Source organism: Penicillium diatomitis (assembly GCF_028827545.1).
Source record: "Penicillium diatomitis strain IBT 30728 chromosome Unknown utg000010l_segment0_segment0, whole genome shotgun sequence".
Taxonomy (NCBI): Eukaryota; Fungi; Ascomycota; class Eurotiomycetes; order Eurotiales; family Aspergillaceae; genus Penicillium; species Penicillium diatomitis.
Window position 1 is genome coordinate 1,160,346 of NW_026623182.1, and position 19,314 is coordinate 1,179,659.

Sequence of the window (19,314 nt, forward strand, 5' to 3'; positions counted from 1 at the left end):
ATGGGTGTCTCGTCGCGCTTGTCCCTAGACTTATAGGTCCCATACGAGATGCAGAACCGACGTCCTTTCCGCGAAGCGAATTGGGTATTATTGAGTTCGGAAAAAAAAAAGCTAGAAAAGCCGGAGACAAGAATGTCCAGCAAGAAAGAAAGATAATGGCCGACTCGAATCACCGAGGTCGAAGAATCGTGGTCTCCCGGATGTATGAGCCCTAGCCGTATATAATTGATGAATTGAGACATGAATTCAACGTCGTTGCCTCAGACTGGCAAAGCCAGGCGCAATCAAAGTCAGTCATTCCATGTTATAAGGTCAAGTCGAACATGAAAATGCCAACCAGCACATCAAAGGTGCAGTAGAAGGCTAGAAGCAAGAAAGTGACTTACCCAGGTGACTCGGTAGAAGGAAGTTGGCAATTCCCTCCTTGATCACATACTGATGTCCACAATTCCCACAGACCAACTTTCCCTCCACGACCGAGGTCTCCAGCAGTAGTCGGTGTAGATCCTTGAGTGTCTGTTCGTCGTTCAATGCGTCGCCTTCGGGCTTTGTTTCAGGAAGAGCAGGGAATCCGAGCTGTGTAAAACCACACAAATAAACACCGAGGAATCAGTCTTTTATTTTCTGGTTGATTTCCCTCGTCCAGAACTCCATGGGAAGTGCTGACACCCTGGACTCCGGGGGTGGGCAGGATCGGAAAATCGACATACCTCTGTAGCTGTGATTCGCAGACTGTCCCAGTCTACGCGGGGAAGAACATTGCGGATGAATTCCGGCTGCAGGTCCAATTCTAATTGTTCGAGCTCGGCGTCTTGGAAGTGAAGGGGGAAAGAGGCCGCGGAGGTTTTGCATTCCTTGACGGCGCAGGTGACGAAGTTGGCTGTGATGACTTTCATGGTGGGTGTAATGGAGGAGGAGGAGGTTGTAGTTGTTGTTGTTGGGTAGATGTTGCGATTGGTTTGATGCTATTTGAAGTTGGAGGTCGTGAATAGGAGCGGAAAAGCTGTGTTGACGGTGGAAGCTTGGAATTTGCGTTTCGAGGTCGAATAATCGCTCTTTCGACTGGCTCTTATCTCTGCGATATCAAAGTGAATGTGCCGCGAGAAGAAAAAAATACCCGCGGAGCCCCACGTCAGGTGATTTGTTATCGATAAGATCCACATCTATATCCGCGAGGCCATGTCACTATAGATGATAGTATGCAATTGATCCATGTGAGCCCCGTCAAGATAAGAGAAGAGCCAGGTTGGAAGCATTTTGAGAGACCACATAACTAAAGCGTTATTCAGTAAAGTGTAGACACTCCAAATGAAGCGGGCTGGAATTCCAAAAAAAGAAGGCCGAGAAACGCTTCAAAAGTGAAAAACGCCTTGAAAACAAGGAAAAACGAAAGATCAAGTGTATCAAGAACAGCCCGGAGAAAACCCCAAGCCTTCATGCAACTGAGAATTATTTAATCAAGACCTCGAGCATGTCCAAGTCAGATACATCATGGTCACCGAGACAGGAGTCAGACTCAAGCCGATCACCGTCAAATATGAGATCCACGCTCTTATCTCTAGATATGTTCTGCTTTTCTCGAAATGCCGCTACAATCTTGGCCACTGTGGTCGAGGGTCTCGCCTTGATTTTGAAGTCAGTCAGACCGGGACTTCTTAGTAAGAGCTTCATGGGCGCATCCTCTGCATCATTTTGGGTATTTGGCGATGCATCTTGTCCACGTGCACCAGCGCCAGCGCCAGCGCCAGCATCGGGAGAAGGACCGCGACGGTTCAACAGCGTTGGATTCTGGGTGACCGCCACCATATGAATCTGGAGCTCAGACGGAGGTTCCTCGTCATCAAATTCGTCATCTATGTCCAAAAGAGACATTTTCTCTTGTTTGATATTAAGACTGCGACAGGTTGTCACGTCAAACACTCGGCGACCTTGCCAAGTCAGATAGACTGTTGACTTTTCTTGGTTGGTGAACCCTTGTCGTTCACACCAGGCTAGTCGGGCATCTTTCAGCGCCTGCGACATCTTGCGCTGGATGATCAGGGGGTTTGTATTTGGGATTTCTGATGTGATAAGGATATGCACACGTGGATCGTCGACTGGAGGGGGCGTCGGTAGGGGTAGTGGAGTGGTGTTGGTAGTCGTCATTGTGGAGAGCGTGGAGGAATCGCTCGACTTATGATCCTTCTGTCCTTGCGCTCTAGGGCTATCAACACTTGTTGTTTTGATGTCTGTGGTATGATGGGACATGGGTGGAGTCAACTGTTCGTCTGCGGAATCGTCAATGTAAATGGGACGCTGAGGGCTTGCAGGCCGAGAGATCCCATCACTGGTCTGGAAACTGCCGACATGGCTATCGAGGTCCGGATGTGCAAATGAGGGAGTGCGTTCTCTCGTCTTTGCTTCAGGCTCGCTTTCTTGCGCCGTGTGCGCAAGTTCGGGTTCGACCTCGGTTTCGGCGTCGGCTTCGTCTGCCACGGCCACTGTCACCTCTGGCTTCTTGTTCTTGGACTCTGATTTGTCCTCATGTTCGTCTGATCCCCGCGGTCGCTTTGCTTCTCGAAATTCATCTGAAGGGCTGGGGGATGCACTTTCAGACGAATGGACCGCAAGCTTCTGCTTCCGACGTGCCTCGCGGTTGGCAGCGACAATATCGGAGAATGTCTGTCCAGAGCGACGGTAGAAACCAGTATTTGATGGATCACTTGCTTTTGTTGCCCATTCTGGCTTATTGAAGAATGAGCGCATTGTGAGAATAGAAACAGTTGCAGTATGTGGTCAATGACCACGTCTGGTAAACACAAAGCAGGCGCAAGAGGTCAGCATCACATGCGATATGATCATTTCTAGAAGTGGTGCATTGCGCCCCGTTCAAAGAGGCGTCCCCGCGCCGCGATCCAAAAGGGCGCTTTACCGCCTTTGGGAATCCTCTCTGCTTCACGAGTCAAGCCCACCTTCCGACCTTTGACCGCCCCAACCCTCATTTCGCCAGGTATGTATGTGCATAGTAGAATTGGCTCACGGAGCTGGCCAGATGATTGATGTCATCCGCTCTGAACACATGAGATTTGTGCAAGGAAGATTTACTAATTCATACTGTGTAGAACAACCGCTTCAATATGGAGAACGGCGCAGCCTCAGAGGGTAAAGATCCCTCGGCCTTCCTCGGCGAGATCATCGGTGCTCCGGTGATTGTCAAGCTCAACTCTGGTGTTGTTTACAAGGGTATGGCTTTTCCCTCCTCATTCCTTACCCACTGGAAGCTGAAATGAAGTCTTGTTGTTGATAGGTGAGCTCCAATCGGTGGATGGCTACATGAACATTGCGCTGGAGAAGACCGAGGAATTTGTGAATGGGAAGCTTCGTCGCAGCTACGGAGACGCCTTTGTGCGTGGAAACAACGGTATGTTCTACAGGTGAAGAAAAGCGCTTTTTTTCTTTCTTCTTCTTCTTCTTCTTCTTCTTCTTCTTCTTCTTCTTCTTCTTCTTCTTCTTCTTCTTCTTCTTCTTCTTCTTCTTCTTCTTCTTCTTCTTCTTCTTCTTCTCCTACCTTCCACATCACTGGTGCCTTCGGAGCTAATACCCACATGTATGACTGATAGTGCTCTACATTTCCGCCGCTTGAACATCCAAATCTCCGCTAAAATACCCTGTACGCAATCAATGTGAACCAGCAGAAATGGGCGACCGAGTCGCGACACATGCGGAACCCTGGAAACAAGAATTGCACTGTCCTCCAGCTCAAGCAGATAGTCCAGACATGAAGGACAGCCTCGCGCATCTTGCCTTCACCGATAATGGGGACTCTTTTTCATGCATGTGCTCAATAAGCTGGTTTTCTGTATGAGACAATGCTAGTCAGCTACGATGACAATCAATGATACCTTTTGAAACCTGTGGATATCCAGCCCGGTCTCACAGCAGCGGAACAGGGCTACGTATAAGGACGGGTACGAGGATTGATACAGAGTCCAGAGTCCAGAGCCCAGGACTGCAGACCCTCGTTTGGTCTCGTGGACGTGCCGGACGCCATGGCTGCAGTTGTGCTCAGGTATGCTTGGCTACTGGTCTGTATTGGGGCTATGAGGGACATCTAAGCCTGCGACGTAGACGTGTCTCTCCCTTGTAGAAACTCGCGTCAAGTACCTAATATATACCACGTCCCAAGAGTGGATGGCACTAAAGAGACATGGATAGATGTGGATGCAAATCAACCAAGTCAAATGATTGAATGAACGGTGTAGACTGTAGAGACTTGTTACTCGATAGATATATCCCGATACTCCTCCCGGAAACCCGCTAATTGCGCAATTCAAACAAAAAAAAGCATGTCTAAGTCTAGAGCGACCCCAAAACGAGGAACCTGCTGTCTTCCCTATTGTTCTCTATCACGACGGCCTCTTAAAGGGATGAGCCTCGGTACTCCTAGCACACAACAAAGCATTAGCCTCCGTCTCTCACAATTCTCCCTATCATTCAACGCATCTTTTCAACTGTGGGCGCGAGAGCGGGAAATACTCACAAAACATACTCATCTAAGCTGATCAGCTCGGGTTCAGAGAAGATCAAATAGAAATACTTCAAGGTTTCTGCAAGCCAGAAGCTCTCCATCTTATCGCTTAATTTGGGCAGTGGGTTGCGGACATCGTTGATGGCAGAGTGGCCGTATTTGGTTCGAGTCACCCTGTCGATGTTTTGAAACATTCGCCATGCAACCTCTTGAAGGGATTTGTCACCGGTGATGCGGTACATGATGAAGATGGATTCGATGGCCTCGGGTCTGGAGGACAAAAAAGCATGTTAGTGATGAGTCTGAGCCAGCTGGAGAGCGGGAGAAGATATAGAGATGGAGGGAGAGGGGAGGGTTTCTGTCTCATACCGAAGATTGTATGCTGGATCAGTGATTCCCACCACACCAGGTGGAAGACCCTCTCGCTCTACAACATCCTGGGCATGTTCAAGATACTTGCGGGAATGAATCGCTTGGCCCAGGACATCCTCGTACCATTTTCCTTCGTCCCAGGGACACTTCTCCATGTCTTCACACGGACTGACCGCCATGATTTCAGGCATGATCCCCGTCGGCATCGAGTCATATGCCCAGATACATCCATCCGTGAGACCCCTGGCAATCCACATGTCTTCCGTGCGATTGAAGACCTTGGATGCCAAGCCGACCATCCCACCGAGGAAGCACTTCAGATGTTCCTGCACATACTCTACCCCGTGCAGTGCTCCGCCCATCCGCACTATTGCGTTGAGAGTGAACAGGATCCTCTTATCCTCGGCTTGGGTCATAGCGCGGAAAAGAAACTTGTTTTTGATCGTCTCCATGGCAGCTTCGTACATGAGGCGATACTCGTCGCGCTGTGCACCAAGTAGGATATGCTGTTTGGGCAGGTACTCATAGGTGGAATCGGCACCGCCTCCAAGCGCGAATTGGGACCAGCCAAAGCCCAGAGATTTGGCGTCGATGAAGACGGGCCAGAGCCCCGGGAGACGAGTGCGGGATTGACCCCGTTCTAATTCTGCTGTGATGCGTTGGACGGCGTCAAAGTATTTGGGATTGCCGGTCAATTGCGAGAGTCGCGTGAATTCGAGAGTCAAGGAGCCCATCTCGGCGAGAGACGTTCGCTCTCCCGCCTCGATCTCCTCGCCTTGTGCGGATCTAGGGAATGTCAAATTAGAGAACGGACATCCATGAACATCAGAGGGAAGATGTCAAGATGAAAGAAAACGAAACATCGTAGCTGGGAGCTGAACATACTTTGACCATTCCCACCGCATCTGAGGCATCCGATTGGGAGTATCAAAGGCATTGTAAATCATCTCGCCCAATTCCTGGGCCTTTTGAAGAAGAACAGGATATCTGCCACGACTCAAGTCATGGGCCGCCAGAAAGCCGCCCATGTATCGAATCGTAATTTCAAAGACATTCACATCCTCACTCCTGGTCGTGGTAAAATCGATGTGCGCGATAGCCTCCAGGGCCAATTCGAGCTCCTCCTCGAGACCCATGATGATGAGCGCATCTAGTGAATCCACAAGCGTTGCACCCCATCCGCTGAAGGTGTCCATGTACCCGCCCGACTGCGGAGAGACTTCATCATGAAGCCAGGCATGGTCTTTGTATCCATTCCAAGCATGGAGGAATGCCTGCTTGACGGCCTTTTGTTTCTTCAGCCGGGCTTTGCGCTCGGGTCTGGACTCTGGGGGAAAATCATACTGGATTCGAGGAATTGAAATCGGGGATGTTGGCAGAGGGATGTACGATGGAACAGGATGTTTCTCGACTGTGGAGTTTAAATGGATGGTGGTTTGTGACGTGAATGTGCTGTCAAGGGGTGGTGGTTGCGGATGGTGATGGTGCCGCTTTCCCAATTGATGGAGTGGTAGCCAGATGAGGCAGATGTATGCGAAAAGAAGGAAGAGAATTATTGTTGGGAGAGAGCGGCTCTTGCGATGGGCGACCATTGCGTGGTTCTGGTAGACTGTGGACTGTGGACAGTAGACTGCAATGTGTATAGTACGATTCAAAGTGCGATGACCGTGATGACACGAGGAAGGCTGTACGGTCACCGATTTCCACCGCAAAAACCAGGAGAGGAAGGAATGACACTTGTCGAGGAGCTTCAATGGAAAGAAGAAGAAGAAGAAGAAGAAGAAGAAGAAGAAGAAGAAGAAGAAGAAGAAGAAGAAGAAGTGAAACCTCAAGGCATTGGAGAGTCTCGACAGTAAAGTGAATTTGGTTAGAGAATGTGAAGAAATGACAGTACAAGTACGAGTTCGAGATAGGAGCAACTCCCGCGACCTTCAGTATGCAGGAATGTGTCTGTGTTGACCAGAGGTCAGTGGAGAAGCGACTACACTGCTCAATGCCCACCGACTGTACAGAGAGCGTCCCACGGAAGGATACAGAACGCAACGAAGAATCTCCCAACTGAAGAGAAGGAGCAGAGCGATCTTTGCAGAGCTCTCTGTGCCTTGAGTGATGTCAATGGAAAATTCGGTAACCCATGTGGGCACGGGCACGGGCATCTTGATTATTGCTCCGAGTCATCAAGGTTCACGTTATGGGTCCAGGGTTTCTGGAGATCGTCGACAACCGGCCGAGCTCTTGATCGACCCTGAGACCCTGGGACGGTGGACTGTCAGTAGATATTATCTTCTAGATACTATCTTCTAGATGCTATCTTCTAGATGCTATCTTCTAGATGCTATCTTCTAGATGCTATCTTCTAGATGCTATCTTCTAGATGCTATCTTCTAGATACTATCTTCTAGATGCTATCTTCTAGATGCTATCTTCTAGATACTATCTTCTAGATACTATCTTCTAGATGCTATCTTCTAGATGCTATCTTCTAGATGCTATCTTCTAGATAGTGATACTAGACACTAGACAAACGACACGCGTCGATGGAGTCCAACAGGACAGACAGAACCACCCTGGCTATCATGATTGGCGACGTGCAGGATGTGCAGGGACCGCAATGGAGCAAGTTGAGCGTCTTGACAGGTCCAAGCGGATGATGATCGCAAGGGCTCCTGCAACTGTGCAGATCCAAAACCGCCCGGTGGGGAGTTCCTTGTGGGAGGACTCCTGACTCCTGACTCCCCTGCGTACTGCTTACTGCACCATCGGACCTGTCCTCGATTCTGGATCGCAGTCACTCCCGAATTCCTCGAACTATTGCTGGGTCCACCTCAAGGTGTGAAGTGGCTTGATGGCTGGAGAGTCTAGCCGGAGATCGAACGTGGACCCAGTCCAGAGTCTAGACCCTCGGCAGGTCCAGAGAAGACCACCAACTCCAGTCTTACCTTGTTCGAAGGCAGGGCTCGGGCTTACTATCCACGCAGATCATCATAGCACTGTCCTCCTCATGTCCGACTTACTGGACGACGGTCGATTGTCTACCGGTGACTAGGGATATGACCCAGTCGAAAGTCAGCGTGGTGTGATCTCGCCTCGTCCGAAGGGGTCTGGGGGGATCTGGAATGATGATATCAGGGAGGTAGCCGGGACCTCGTACTGAGGTGGGGGTTGCGTCTCATGGAAAGTACCGGGTACCTGCCCCACTCAGTCCTGTTTTGTTATTCCCGAGTCCCGAGTCCCGACTCCCACGCTTCCCCAACGTCGCAGTAGTACCTACGTAAGTACCACCGTCGTAGTAAGTGATTACTTACCGGGGGGAACCTGTAAAGTACTAGTTAGTAACACTAACCAGTAACTTAGTTACTACCGACTTAGCAGCAACGTACTTATCTACATAGGTTGCACCTCAGGGATGTGCTTTATAGCTCGACAGATGTAAAAGCAGCTGTACCACTAGTACCTACTACCTACTGCCTCATTGTCCAGTACATGAACGATGAGCGATGGCGGCAAGAGGAGGCTGAGGAGCTCAACGATAAACCACCGAGGCACTGACACAATAGTAGTGTTCAACACCCAACTAGCCCCCCGAGTCAGTTTTATAAATAAATGGTGTGGCGGAGCGCCCTGCCGGCGGGTCCCTGCCGCAGGGGTTCACTAACTTCACTGTACCTGTGACGCTTACGGTTTCCACTGGGCAACATTTCAAGATTGGAAAGCTTCCCCGTTTATTTGGGATACTTTCAATGTAGACCTCAACTAGATGAACAGCTACTAGTTAGTAGTTACTAGTAGGTACTACTTGCGATTAGTATACTATGAACCTTAATATGTAACTAGTATGTACTATAGTGTGTAACTAGTATGTACTATGTAGGTGGTATTCAGAATGACCCAATTTTCAAGTAGCTTGGAAAATGTCTTGCGGCGGAAAAAGAAGGCCCTCTCCGACGCCGAGGGTACTTCGGGGATTGAAAGGTCAAGCTCAAGCTCAAGCGGACCACGTTCAACTGTCAGTTCCCCACGAGATACAGCTTCAACTTGGCACACCTGAACAGATGGGTATAGATGAGGGTTTCATCAACACATCCAACGCGATGGATTCAAGTCGTGTACTGGAAGCAAAAAAACAACAACAGCCATAGCATTCTCCACTCTATGAACAACCCATGGCGCCAGCGATATCCATAAAATCGTGACATGCACGCATTGAGAACCCCTCGATGATGCATTCGGCCTCCCAGCCATCTCCGACCAAAGGCACTCAGCTGGCCACCAAGAAGCTCAAGAAGCTCCCGGCAGCAAGTCCAGCCACAAGCATCATACTCATAAACCCGCCCGCGGCTTCCCGTTCATCCGGGGACACCCACACACTGGCCCCCATCATACAACTCGACGCGAGGTAACCATTCGTCACACCAAACAAAAGCTGCACGACGACCATATAGAACACGTCGCTCTGGACAGCAGCTCCGCTGCCATCGATGTTGCAAAGCAGATACAGGGGCACAAACACCACGCGAGCAACGGTCAAGGTGAGAGCAACCTTGGGACGGTGCGCCAGAGAGAGCCCCGGGTAAGAAACGGCCACTCGCCCAGCGAGATCGCCGACGTTCCAAAACAAAAACGCCAGGGGAATGAACACATTCGAGTCATAGACCCGAGACTTCTCGGAATCGTGGACCGATACGATTCGCGAGGTGTACACTGGGAAGAACATCATCGTGATCATGAGGCACAAAAACACGGCGATGGACAGAGATCGCAGTTTCTTGAACAGGGTCCACAGACCCACCGACTTGTCCTTGACATGGCCGATCAAGGACGCATCTTCGTCCTCTCCGGTCGTGACTCTCCGGGGACTCGGACGATGGCGAAGTAGGTAAAGGAATGCAATCAGCGTGAGCACCGAAACGCCCGTCGCGGTGAAGAAGTAGATGAAGGCGGATCTTGAGGACGATCCCTGACCGCCATCTTGAGTTTGTCCATCCCCCTTCGACCGGGGAACCGCCAGTACAGAGACGATCTGCGCAATACAGGGCAGAACGCCCGCAACACCTTGCCCACTCATGATTGCGGCCGTGTACTCCTCGCGGCCGTACCCTGCGACGTAGGCAAACACACCATTCTGGTTCAGTCCCGCGGCAAAGCTGGCTCCAAACACCATCACCATCAAAAAGCCAAAGTATGCGCGCACAGGAATGTTCTTGAGGACAACCGTCGAGAAGGCGAGAAGCGTAAAAACGGCACAGTTCACCAGCAACGAGATCGTGATCCGTGCAGGATACGAAAGCCGCTTTTGAATTTTGGCAAAAGCCCAGACAGTGCCGAGATTGGTGAGAGTAGAGACGGTCAAGATTGACGGCTGGTAATGCCCTGCTATCCATTCATCCGACTCGAATCGACTGTGAAAATAAGTTGCGGCGGCCAAGAACATGTTCCTGTGACGTTCCATAACATCAGCTTGGAGCTCTTCACCACAAGAAAGATGATTCTTACCACGCCCAGAGCATCGATATACCCAATAGGAAAAAGACGCCATATTCCAATCGTGAAAAGCGCCCCTGCACCCTATCATGATCAACTTCGGCTTCTCCTCCATCTACCTCCGGCGAGTCGTCCAGCGGCTCGTAGGATACATGATCGGTGAACATTCTGCGGATTCTATCCATGACGTCGAGCGATTCGGATGGATATACTGCAATCAAGCAGCTAAAGAGTTGACGGCGGTTGCAGTGTCCTTCTGTACCACACCAATGCCTGCGCAGTACAGTCCGTGAGATGGGGGCAAAGCACGCCGCGGAGAGTGCGGGTCGAAGCTCATCGGGCGGGTCCTCGTGACTGACGAGTGCGGAGAATGCGAACCACACTCGATCTGCGCAGGTGCGGAGTCGGGTTTGCCCAAGTACACACTCACACGTCGTTGCAATGTCGACATTTGTCTTTCAGAAAACCCATGATGGATGGGCACAGAAATGGAAACTCGAAAACTGGCAAAATTTCATTCGCTACTTGTACAGAGATTCTATGCTTCGCTTGCATCTATTGTTCAAACTTCCAAAAATTCATGTCAAAAGGAACAAAAAAAAAAAGTACTGATGGGCCGATGCTCCAGAGGAGAGTGGTGTACAATGTGAGCACTTGCAGAAATTAGCCCGACCTCACGCAGGTAAGAAAATCAGGCAAAATGGTAGACCGACGAATACAACTGGCTTCATCTACTCTCGCCTCCGAGCTTTGGCCTCGGCGGTCTCTTCTTCTTCTTCTTCTTCTTCTTCTTCCTCCTCCGGCTCCGGCTCCTCAATCTCGTTTTCGAGCTTGAAGAGTTCCTCGGGAGGAATCGAGCGCAGAGGAGGGACTTGGTCTCCGCCGCTCATTTGCCACTCCATGAGCTTGGTGAAAGCACCATTGGGGCGAGAGCTAAGTTCCTCGTAAGAGCCTTGCTCAGCGACTGTCCCATCAGGTGCAAGTACGATAATGGTGTCGGAGCGCTTGATGGTGGAAAGCCGGTGAGCAATACTGATGGTGGTGTTGTTACCGCGGAGGAGAGCCGCCAACGCACTGTTGACTAGCGTTTCCGACTCGGCGTCCAGGGCCGAGGTGGCTTCATCGAGAATCAAGATATCTGGCTCCTTGATTAAGGCCCGGGCAATTGCAATGCGCTGCTTTTGTCCGCCAGACAATTGCGCGCCACGAGCTCCAACATGGGTGTCAAGACCATCGGGCTGAGAGGGAAGTCAGCGATGGCGTTTGAGATACTGGCAAACAGGGGCAGACTTACAAAGTCACTGATGAACTGGCAATTGGCCTTGCGGGCCGCAGCCACGATCTCCGATCGCGTAGCATGGGGGCGACCGTAAGAAATATTTTCGGCAATGGTTCCGGAGAAAAGGACGGGTTCTTGAGCGACCACACCGATCTTTCTTCGAAGTGACTTGGCGTTCATGTCCTTGATGTCTTTTCCATTGACGAGGACGCGGCCGCTGTTGGGACTATAGAAGCGGAGCAAGATTGAGCCAATCGTCGATTTACCACCTCCAGAAGGTCCGACAATCGCAACGTTGGTGCCCTGAGGAATCTCAAAGTTCAGATCTTTGAAAATTGTCACAGCAGGTCGGGTCGGGTAGCTGAAGGAGACATTTTCAAATCGGATGGGTCCTCGTGCAGACTCGACCTTGAAGCCTTTGGTTGGGTGTATCGTCGGTTGACGATCCTGTAGCTCGAACAACCGGCTGGCAGCTCCAACGCCTTTCATAAGTTCAGAATAGAAGCTCGACAAACCAAACATACTGGAGCCCGCATAAGCAGTATACATAAGGAAAGACGTCAACTCTCCAATACTGATCGCTCCGGATTGAACCATGCCACCTCCGAAGTAAAGCAGAGACAGAATGGTCAAATTGCCCATCAAACCCGTCTAAAGGAATTGTCAGCGAAGGAACGTATCTCCCAGTAAAAACGAAATAGAGGCTCACCGAGCTAAAGAATGTGGCACTAATCAGTGATTCCTTTTTGCCCAAGTCGAAAATCTTGCGAACCTGTTTATTGTAACGGTTGACCTCCAATATTTCACCAGCAAAAGACTGACTCGTCTTCACGTTACCCAGGCGCTCCTCAGCAATTTTGGTGAGTGATCCCAAATTCTTCTGAATCTGGCGACTGAGATTCCGAATCGCTCGGCCGTAGAAGAGTGCAGCTAGACCAATCGGAGGCAACAGGACAGCCAAAACACTTGACAGCTTGAGACTCGTGTAGGCCATCAGAGTAAATCCAGCAACACCACTGACACCAGCCCGAAGACCATCAGACAAGTTCTGGGTGATGCTCTTGCCGACGATAATAGTATCGGAGCTAAGCCGGGAGATAAGATCGCCGACACGGTTCGCATCGAAGAACTCTGCATCCTGGACAAAAGTTTGCCGGAACAGCTTGGAGCGCAAACGCGCCACAATGCGTTCGCCAACAATTCGCAGGATGATGATTCGTCCATAATTGGCGGCGGCACCGATGAGCAAAACGCCGCCCAAAGCTGTGTAGAAGGTGGGAATACTCAATCCGAAAAGCTGTCCGCCGCCTTCCGCCTCACTCTTCGTAGCTCCATCAATGATCTTACCAATTGAGAAGGGAATAGACATGGTGATGGAGGAGGAGATCAGCAGGAAGAAGAACGCGAATCCAAGCGCCTTGGCCTCCGGGCGCGCAATTTTCAGGAGTCGCCAGATTTCGCCGAAGCCAGACTTCTTGCCAGATGCACCGTCCTTTGCTAGCCTGGCACGAAGGTTGACCTGGGCTGCCTGAGCAGCTTTCTCTGAAAGCTCGAACCCTTCATCTTGTGCAACCTCAGCTGCCTTTTCCGGAACAGAGGGAGTATTGGTTCGAGAGGATGATGAAGGCAACACGCTCGGTTTGGCTTCGCAAAGACGCGAGGAGGTACTCAGTGACCGTAAACGATTGATGATAGTCGACCTTGAAGCGACGGGTTGGGAACGATTTTGGAAATGTACCAGGTGAACCTCGGCTGGTCGAGTGACGCGACCGGGCCTTTCGCGCAATGATCCAGTTGCGGTCGAGTATAAATGATTGCTTGAGATGGAACAGACATGCCCACGGTATTTGGAGCCTCTTAGAAATGGTGAAGGCAAGATATCATTAAGAATGACCTTCTGCGAACGCTGTACTGATCGGGGGCTGACGCCGAGAGCCCGCGCCGGCGGTCGCACGCCTCGCATCGCTGTGATTGGGATTCGCGGCTGGGTTGAGGGATTGCTTTTGAATTACCGAGTTGAGCTTGAAGCAGCCATGATCGAAAGCACAGTGGATTAGAAAGAAACCATGTATCGTAGTCCTAGAGTGAGTTTCCCCAAATCATGGAGAGATGCGAGATGCTTGCGGGATCGCTCGCTCCGGCGTTGTCCGTCCGTCGGCCATGGACTGACCTGACCGATTTCCGATTCTGCTCATGGTTACCGCCCATGGTTACCGCCCATGGTGGCTATTCGAGAGCTTTCGATGAGCTTGTTTACGACATTCGATCAGTCGACTTTGATTTCCGTTGTTTCAACTTTGAGCAGGACAGAATCATTAGAAGATTAACGAGGCTCTATTTTTCAGCCCGGTCCATCGTCCAGAAAACAGACCACAGCTTCTCTGCTGTCCTTCTTTCTGGCGCTGCCCCGCGTCCCTCAATAGCCCCGCCAAATTTATTTCGTCTGAACATTTGAAAGATGGTTCTCGACTACAGCAAGTGGGACGCACTGGAGCTGTCCGATGATTCGGACATTGAGGTGCATCCCAATGTCGACAAACGATCTTTTATCCGCGCCAAACAAGCTCAAATCCATCAGCAGCGTGAACAGCGCCGTCATGATATTAAGACATACAAGTACGAGCGCATCATCAACGATGGCCTCCTATCAAGGATCGACAAGCTTCTTGATGCCCTCAAGCAAAACGAAAGTTCCTCTGCCCCTCCAGAGCAGTTCATTTTCCAAACAATCATGGAGTTTGCCAGCAACCCAACCGAAGACAAAGCTCCCGCACCACCAGAAGGAGTTCATACCCACGAGAAGGAACAGCCAAAATACTCACAAATGATGAGCTCTTTGGTCGACCAGGTCAAGAAAGAATTCGGGGACACAAAGCCAGACAATATGTACCAGGCTTACATTGCCGGTGTACAAGTACACAAGGACAAGGTCGAGGGCTTGCAGAAGGAACTCTCGACAAGATTGGCTCAGCTGGAGAAGGAAGAAGGAAGCAAGATCACCAGTGAAGGACTGCATGATGGATTTAACACTTCACATGTGTCCAAGGGCGAGGCTCAATCGAAGGCTGCCGTCCCCGCAAAGAAGACAGACGTTGAGCTCCTAAATCCCGGCGCGGCAAGCTCCTCGGCCGCTCAGGATAATGATGACGATGACGATCCTGCAGATATTGAGATCAGTCCACTGGCCAAGCGGTTTGCCAAGCTGAAGCCAAAAGATTACTCTGCTTATCAGAGATTTATTGCCGACCATCCTGAAATTGTCAAGGAGAAGGAGACTGATGGTCTCTTGGTCGAGGCATTCAACAGTCAGCTAAAGGGCAAAGAGGCGTATGCCCGCCAATGTGTGCACCAGGGACTCCTTCTGCAGTACTGCCGCTCTCTAGGCCCTGACGGTATCAAGTTGTTTTTCGGCCGGTACGTCTATCGTTCTTGTCCCTGCTTTTATCGTCTACTAACATGCTCTCTGTGCCAGTATCACGACGAAGGACCACCGTGCTGCGACCCTGTTCTCAAATGATGTCAACGACACTTACAACCGAATCAAAACTCGGGCTGCTGAACTGAATAAAGAAAGCTCGAACGAGTCCGCTGGCGTCGAGCAAATTCAGCTGCATGCAGTTGATCCGAACACCAAGATCACCATCAATATTCCTGCTGCCGAAAGCCAGGACCCCACAGAGATTGAAGCACGCAAAGTCTTCGAATCCTTTTCGCCAGAGCTGCAAAAAGCATTGGCGTCGGAGTCTCTGGACGAGGTGAACAAAGTGCTGGGCAATATGTCTGTCGAAGAGGCGGAGCAGGTTGTCGAGCAGCTGGGTAATGGAGGTATGCTTAGCCTCGAAGAAGGGATCATTGACGGAACCACTGAAGAGGGCCAAAAGAAACTCGCCGAAATCGAGGCCGAGGCTAAACAAGAGAAGCGGGAGCCTGGTGGTGATGTAACCGAGTTAGATTAAGCCTTTCTGCGATCGTCTACGTAACGTTGTAATAATTGAGCGATGCGAAATTGTGTTTAATCAAGGTGGTTTCCACGTATTCCCAGTTAATCATGATAAGGATTCTATACGCTGGACGAATACAATTGATTTAAGGGTTTTAGTTAGATGAGCGAGGAAGCCCTTGTGATTAAGGTATTTTTGATTCGAAGATAGTTAATTTACAAAAGACATTTCGGCCTGCTTCGCTGCATAAAGTGGTAGAGAAAAAAACAATAGCGGTGTGGTCGAATAAGATGTACGCCATCCCTGCAGATGGAGCATCGCTAGAAATGACCATCAAGGTAACCAGCTGATATCATAAAAGCGAAGCAGATCGTCAGAGGGCTCGTAGATTAGCCACCAGAGACTACCAAAGTAGGTTTAGTGCATCACGGCCGACCAGCGAGTTCAGGATCTAGATGCCACTAGCACCAGGGGCTTCCTGATCTTTGCGCAGGTCGACAAGCAGTTCGCGGAAACGCTCCTTGCCCGAGCCGCTGGCACCGCCAGTTGTTCCCTTGCCCGACACATCAACCAATTTGGCAATGCGCTCCCATGAAGTGCCGCCAGCAGAGGTGTCTTCACGGCTGGCCAGGAACTCTTCAGCTTCGGTGCGAGTCTGACCCTTGAGCTTGTCGATCTTGTTGTTGTATGCAACGTAGAAGTCATCAATGTCTTGTTGAGCTTTCTTCATGGTAGCCTCTTTCTTCTCTTCGGAGATCTGCGCACGTCGTGCAAGTTCGGCATCTCGCTTCTCGCGCCATTGACTATAAGAGAGGTAGGGTTAGACTGGAAAAGGTAGTACGAAAGAGGGGCACCTCGTCCATGCGCGAGCATGGACCGTAGCACCTAAGCGAATGAGACCTACCGAATGGGCTCAGGCTCTTCTTCCTCAGTCTCCATTGAGCCGTATCCTGTACGAGGAAAAGGGGAACCAGAGCCAGTGATTGTACCGCCAGGGGCAACTCGCTGTAAGACGTTCGCCAGGTGTCAGCAACTGTCGTGAATTCCCAATCATTTCGCAGCCGTCAACGTACCTCATTTTGTGTCTGAGTATCTACTGAAGGAAAAGCAGATTCAAATTGCCCAATCTCCTCTGCGGGTGTGTCGTCACCACCACCGAGAAGATCATCATCTCCAGCGTTTGTAGTCGCAACGTGATCCTGGGGAGTAGCGAATTGATCCGCATCTTCGCCAAGGGCTGCGCGCTCGCGCGCCAGGAAATCGTCCTCAGTCCCGCCGTTGCTCTTGATGACCTCGGTCTGGCCTGTTCAGAAGTCGTCAGTCTGGACTCGCAGTGGACAACAGTCGCGGTCTGCCTAAACGAAGCATACCCTCAGAGAAATCCTCCAAAGAGGGAAAACGATCAGCCATTATGCTAGTTTGTGGGTAATTGTCGCGATTCTGGTTGTCTTCCAATTCCGGAGCGTTCTCAGATGCAGTCAGATCGATGGTAATTCCTAGTGAAGCTCCGCGGTGACTATGGGAGTTGCCAGCTGTTGCCGGCAAGCTGCCGTGACATAGTGCCTCCTGCTCGACGGTCATTGGTGGAGCTTGAGGCGGTGACGAGCAGCTTCACGAATTAAGGCGGTCAATAGCTCTTAGTTCCGACTGATCGAGAAAGACGCTCAGCCTCCAGCACTTCTTGATCCTCAAAGCTGCTAGACCAAGTATTTCGATGTGCTGTTAATTCAGGTTCAGTGAGCAGTCAGATCGTTGTTCTTGGAAGTTTCTGAACAGTCTCATCTCGTCGTGTTTTGCCAGACTCGCCTACCTCGGTGCCTTGCTGCGTCTGTCACGTTCCCCCCCCCCCCCCCCCCCTCCACGTCGGCCTCATTTGTTGATTACGCGAAACCGTCGTTCTCAAAAACTTGCTTTGTGGTCGAAGTCACTAGTTCGTCAGTTGCGCCGATCAAGAAAGCAAACGTGCGCCCGACATGGCTTACACGGACGACGCCGTCAAGGCGAAACTCTCGGCTCTCAATGAGACCCAGGAAAGCATCGTGACCGTCGCGCAATGGGTGATGTTCCACAGGTACATTCTTCAATCTCACCTGACGCGTTAGATGTAAGCTATCATTATCAATTGCTGACGATTTCAATTGAGTACAGACGACATGCAGAGAAGACTGCTCAAATATGGCTTGAAAGAATTCGCGACTCCGCACCCCCGAAACGATTGAATCTTGTGTATCTTGCCAATGGTAAGCATGATTATACCGCATAAATTGAACACTACTGACATGTCTCAGAGGTTGCGCAACAGTCGAAAGTTCGGGGAAAAGAAGATTTCCTCATTGCATTCTCTCCGGTCAGTCCCTCACGGCACCCGTCAGCGAACGCGTTATAACATCAACTGACTTCAATTAGATCGTCGCAGAAGCCACGGCGGCGGCATACAAAGGCGCGTCGAATGATATTCAAAACAAAATCAGACGGGTCGTTGAAGTTTGGCGACAGCGCCATGTGTTCGAAGGTCCCATTTTGGATGCCGTTGAAGCGCGCATAAATGGTATGATTGGCATGACTGCATGCGGTCCCTCCGTTCTGCCATCTTGCTAACCAAGTACCACCAGACATCGAGAAAAACCGTCCGACTACCAAGAAGCAGACCCTAGGCGGTTCCTTCTTCAAAGGCTCCTCCGATTCTACTCCGTCCGAGCTCCAGCCTCTTGTACCTTTGCAAGTTGCCCTCACAAAGGCAGCAATGACCTCAAATAGCTCTGCGACAACCGCCACTACCGAGTATGATAAACTGAACGATCCGAACGCTCCCTCGATCACCCCTCCAGTGCATGCTGCGCGTCTCGGCACGCTGTTGAAGGCGCTTGCACATGCTGAAAATTCGGTATCCGCAGTCATCAAGTCAAGACGAGCCCTGATCGAAGGGTTGGAGAAACTTCTCGAGAACAACCGTTCTGAGCTCCAGAAAGAAGAGTCTCTTGTTGCAGAATTCAGTCTTCGCAAGGCTGAGACTGACGCAAAGCGTCGCGAAGTCGAAGATGCGATCATGCGCGGTTATCAAGACGAGCTTTCAGCTGCGAGGCAGGGCAACAGCAGCGAAGAACCATCTCGCCCGCAAGTCGAAGCCCTGACTCCACCCCCAGTAGAGGCCCTGACGCCAGTGGGATCGCCTGCACACCAGGAGCAGCCAGTCGGCCATGGGCCATTTACTGAGGAAGCCCCAATCGACAATGCCCAAGCGTTTACTCTTCAATCAATCGACCAGAATGATGGCAGTATGCCGTTTGACGCTTCCAGTATTTCTCCCAACGGAGAAAATGATTTCGACCTTGGCGCGCATGGAACGCATGCCAAGAGACGCAAGGTCGCACATGATGAAGACAATGAGCCGTTTGCCGAAGGCGTGGAGGATGATGTTGCCGCAATGATTGCACAGGAAGCCAACCGCTGAAAAGACATTACGTCTATGACTTGGGATCACGTACACATACGTTAGCTAGCTGCCCAGACGAAAAATCGGGATCAATACCAGTCTGTCCAACACACCGTGGTTGATAGGTCGGCCCTTTCCACGATGTGGATTTTTACATTCAGCCAAGTCGCAGCAGTGTACAGCTGTAGCGGCAAAACCGAATCGAGAACAGAAATGCACCAAGATATGTGCTCGCTCTGACGCAAGCAAACACTTCTACCATGTCGGATCACAGCAAGATGTCTTCAAATTAACATAGTCT

The 19,314-nt window shown here is 50.8% G+C and overlaps 10 protein-coding genes across 10 annotated transcripts; 4 read left to right on the forward strand and 6 right to left on the reverse strand.

Moving 5' to 3' along the window:
* Positions 1–260: 260 nt before the first annotated feature.
* Positions 261–896, reverse strand: N7539_007414 (RNA methylation protein TRM112; the record flags this gene model as incomplete). The annotated part of the gene is made up of 3 exons (XM_056937015.1): positions 261–265; positions 387–576; positions 711–896. The coding sequence occupies 3 exons, from the start codon at positions 894–896 to the stop codon at positions 261–263; spliced, it is 381 nt and encodes a 126-aa protein (XP_056787814.1).
* Positions 897–1,449: 553 nt separating this feature from the next.
* On the reverse strand, positions 1,450–2,745 carry N7539_007415 (small ubiquitin-related modifier domain-containing protein; the record flags this gene model as incomplete). Its single annotated transcript, XM_056937016.1, has 1 exon — positions 1,450–2,745. One exon carries the CDS (start codon positions 2,743–2,745, stop codon positions 1,450–1,452), a length of 1,296 nt encoding a protein of 431 aa, XP_056787815.1.
* A 371-nt stretch (positions 2,746–3,116) lies between these two features.
* On the forward strand, positions 3,117–3,622 carry N7539_007416 (U4/U6-U5 snRNP complex subunit LSM6; the record flags this gene model as incomplete). Its single annotated transcript, XM_056937017.1, has 3 exons — positions 3,117–3,222; positions 3,287–3,400; positions 3,600–3,622. The coding sequence occupies 3 exons, from the start codon at positions 3,117–3,119 to the stop codon at positions 3,620–3,622; spliced, it is 243 nt and encodes an 80-aa protein (XP_056787816.1).
* A 763-nt stretch (positions 3,623–4,385) lies between these two features.
* On the reverse strand, positions 4,386–6,471 carry N7539_007417 (glycoside hydrolase family 47 protein; the record flags this gene model as incomplete). The annotated part of the gene is made up of 4 exons (XM_056937018.1): positions 4,386–4,422; positions 4,529–4,777; positions 4,877–5,665; positions 5,765–6,471. The coding sequence occupies 4 exons, from the start codon at positions 6,469–6,471 to the stop codon at positions 4,386–4,388; spliced, it is 1,782 nt and encodes a 593-aa protein (XP_056787817.1).
* A 78-nt stretch (positions 6,472–6,549) lies between these two features.
* On the forward strand, positions 6,550–6,735 carry N7539_007418 (uncharacterized protein; the record flags this gene model as incomplete). The annotated part of the gene is made up of 1 exon (XM_056937019.1): positions 6,550–6,735. The coding sequence occupies one exon, from the start codon at positions 6,550–6,552 to the stop codon at positions 6,733–6,735; it is 186 nt and encodes a 61-aa protein (XP_056787818.1).
* A 2,402-nt stretch (positions 6,736–9,137) lies between these two features.
* Positions 9,138–10,545, reverse strand: N7539_007419 (nucleoside transmembrane transporter FUN26; the record flags this gene model as incomplete). Its single annotated transcript, XM_056937020.1, has 2 exons — positions 9,138–10,314; positions 10,373–10,545. The coding sequence occupies 2 exons, from the start codon at positions 10,543–10,545 to the stop codon at positions 9,138–9,140; spliced, it is 1,350 nt and encodes a 449-aa protein (XP_056787819.1).
* A 546-nt stretch (positions 10,546–11,091) lies between these two features.
* mdr2 (ATP-binding cassette permease mdr2) lies at positions 11,092–13,602 on the reverse strand (the record flags this gene model as incomplete). The annotated part of the gene is made up of 3 exons (XM_056937021.1): positions 11,092–11,598; positions 11,655–12,290; positions 12,349–13,602. 3 exons carry the CDS (start codon positions 13,600–13,602, stop codon positions 11,092–11,094), a joined length of 2,397 nt encoding a protein of 798 aa, XP_056787820.1.
* A 495-nt stretch (positions 13,603–14,097) lies between these two features.
* On the forward strand, positions 14,098–15,595 carry N7539_007421 (Hsp90 co-chaperone CDC37; the record flags this gene model as incomplete). The annotated part of the gene is made up of 2 exons (XM_056937022.1): positions 14,098–15,053; positions 15,112–15,595. The coding sequence occupies 2 exons, from the start codon at positions 14,098–14,100 to the stop codon at positions 15,593–15,595; spliced, it is 1,440 nt and encodes a 479-aa protein (XP_056787821.1).
* Positions 15,596–16,031: 436 nt separating this feature from the next.
* On the reverse strand, positions 16,032–16,990 carry N7539_007422 (clathrin light chain CLC1; the record flags this gene model as incomplete). The annotated part of the gene is made up of 4 exons (XM_056937023.1): positions 16,032–16,383; positions 16,485–16,585; positions 16,654–16,883; positions 16,951–16,990. The coding sequence occupies 4 exons, from the start codon at positions 16,988–16,990 to the stop codon at positions 16,032–16,034; spliced, it is 723 nt and encodes a 240-aa protein (XP_056787822.1).
* A 563-nt stretch (positions 16,991–17,553) lies between these two features.
* On the forward strand, positions 17,554–19,031 carry N7539_007423 (CTD-interacting domain-containing protein; the record flags this gene model as incomplete). Its single annotated transcript, XM_056937024.1, has 5 exons — positions 17,554–17,651; positions 17,729–17,820; positions 17,869–17,927; positions 17,987–18,128; positions 18,193–19,031. 5 exons carry the CDS (start codon positions 17,554–17,556, stop codon positions 19,029–19,031), a joined length of 1,230 nt encoding a protein of 409 aa, XP_056787823.1.
* Between the last annotated feature and the right edge of the window lie 283 nt (positions 19,032–19,314).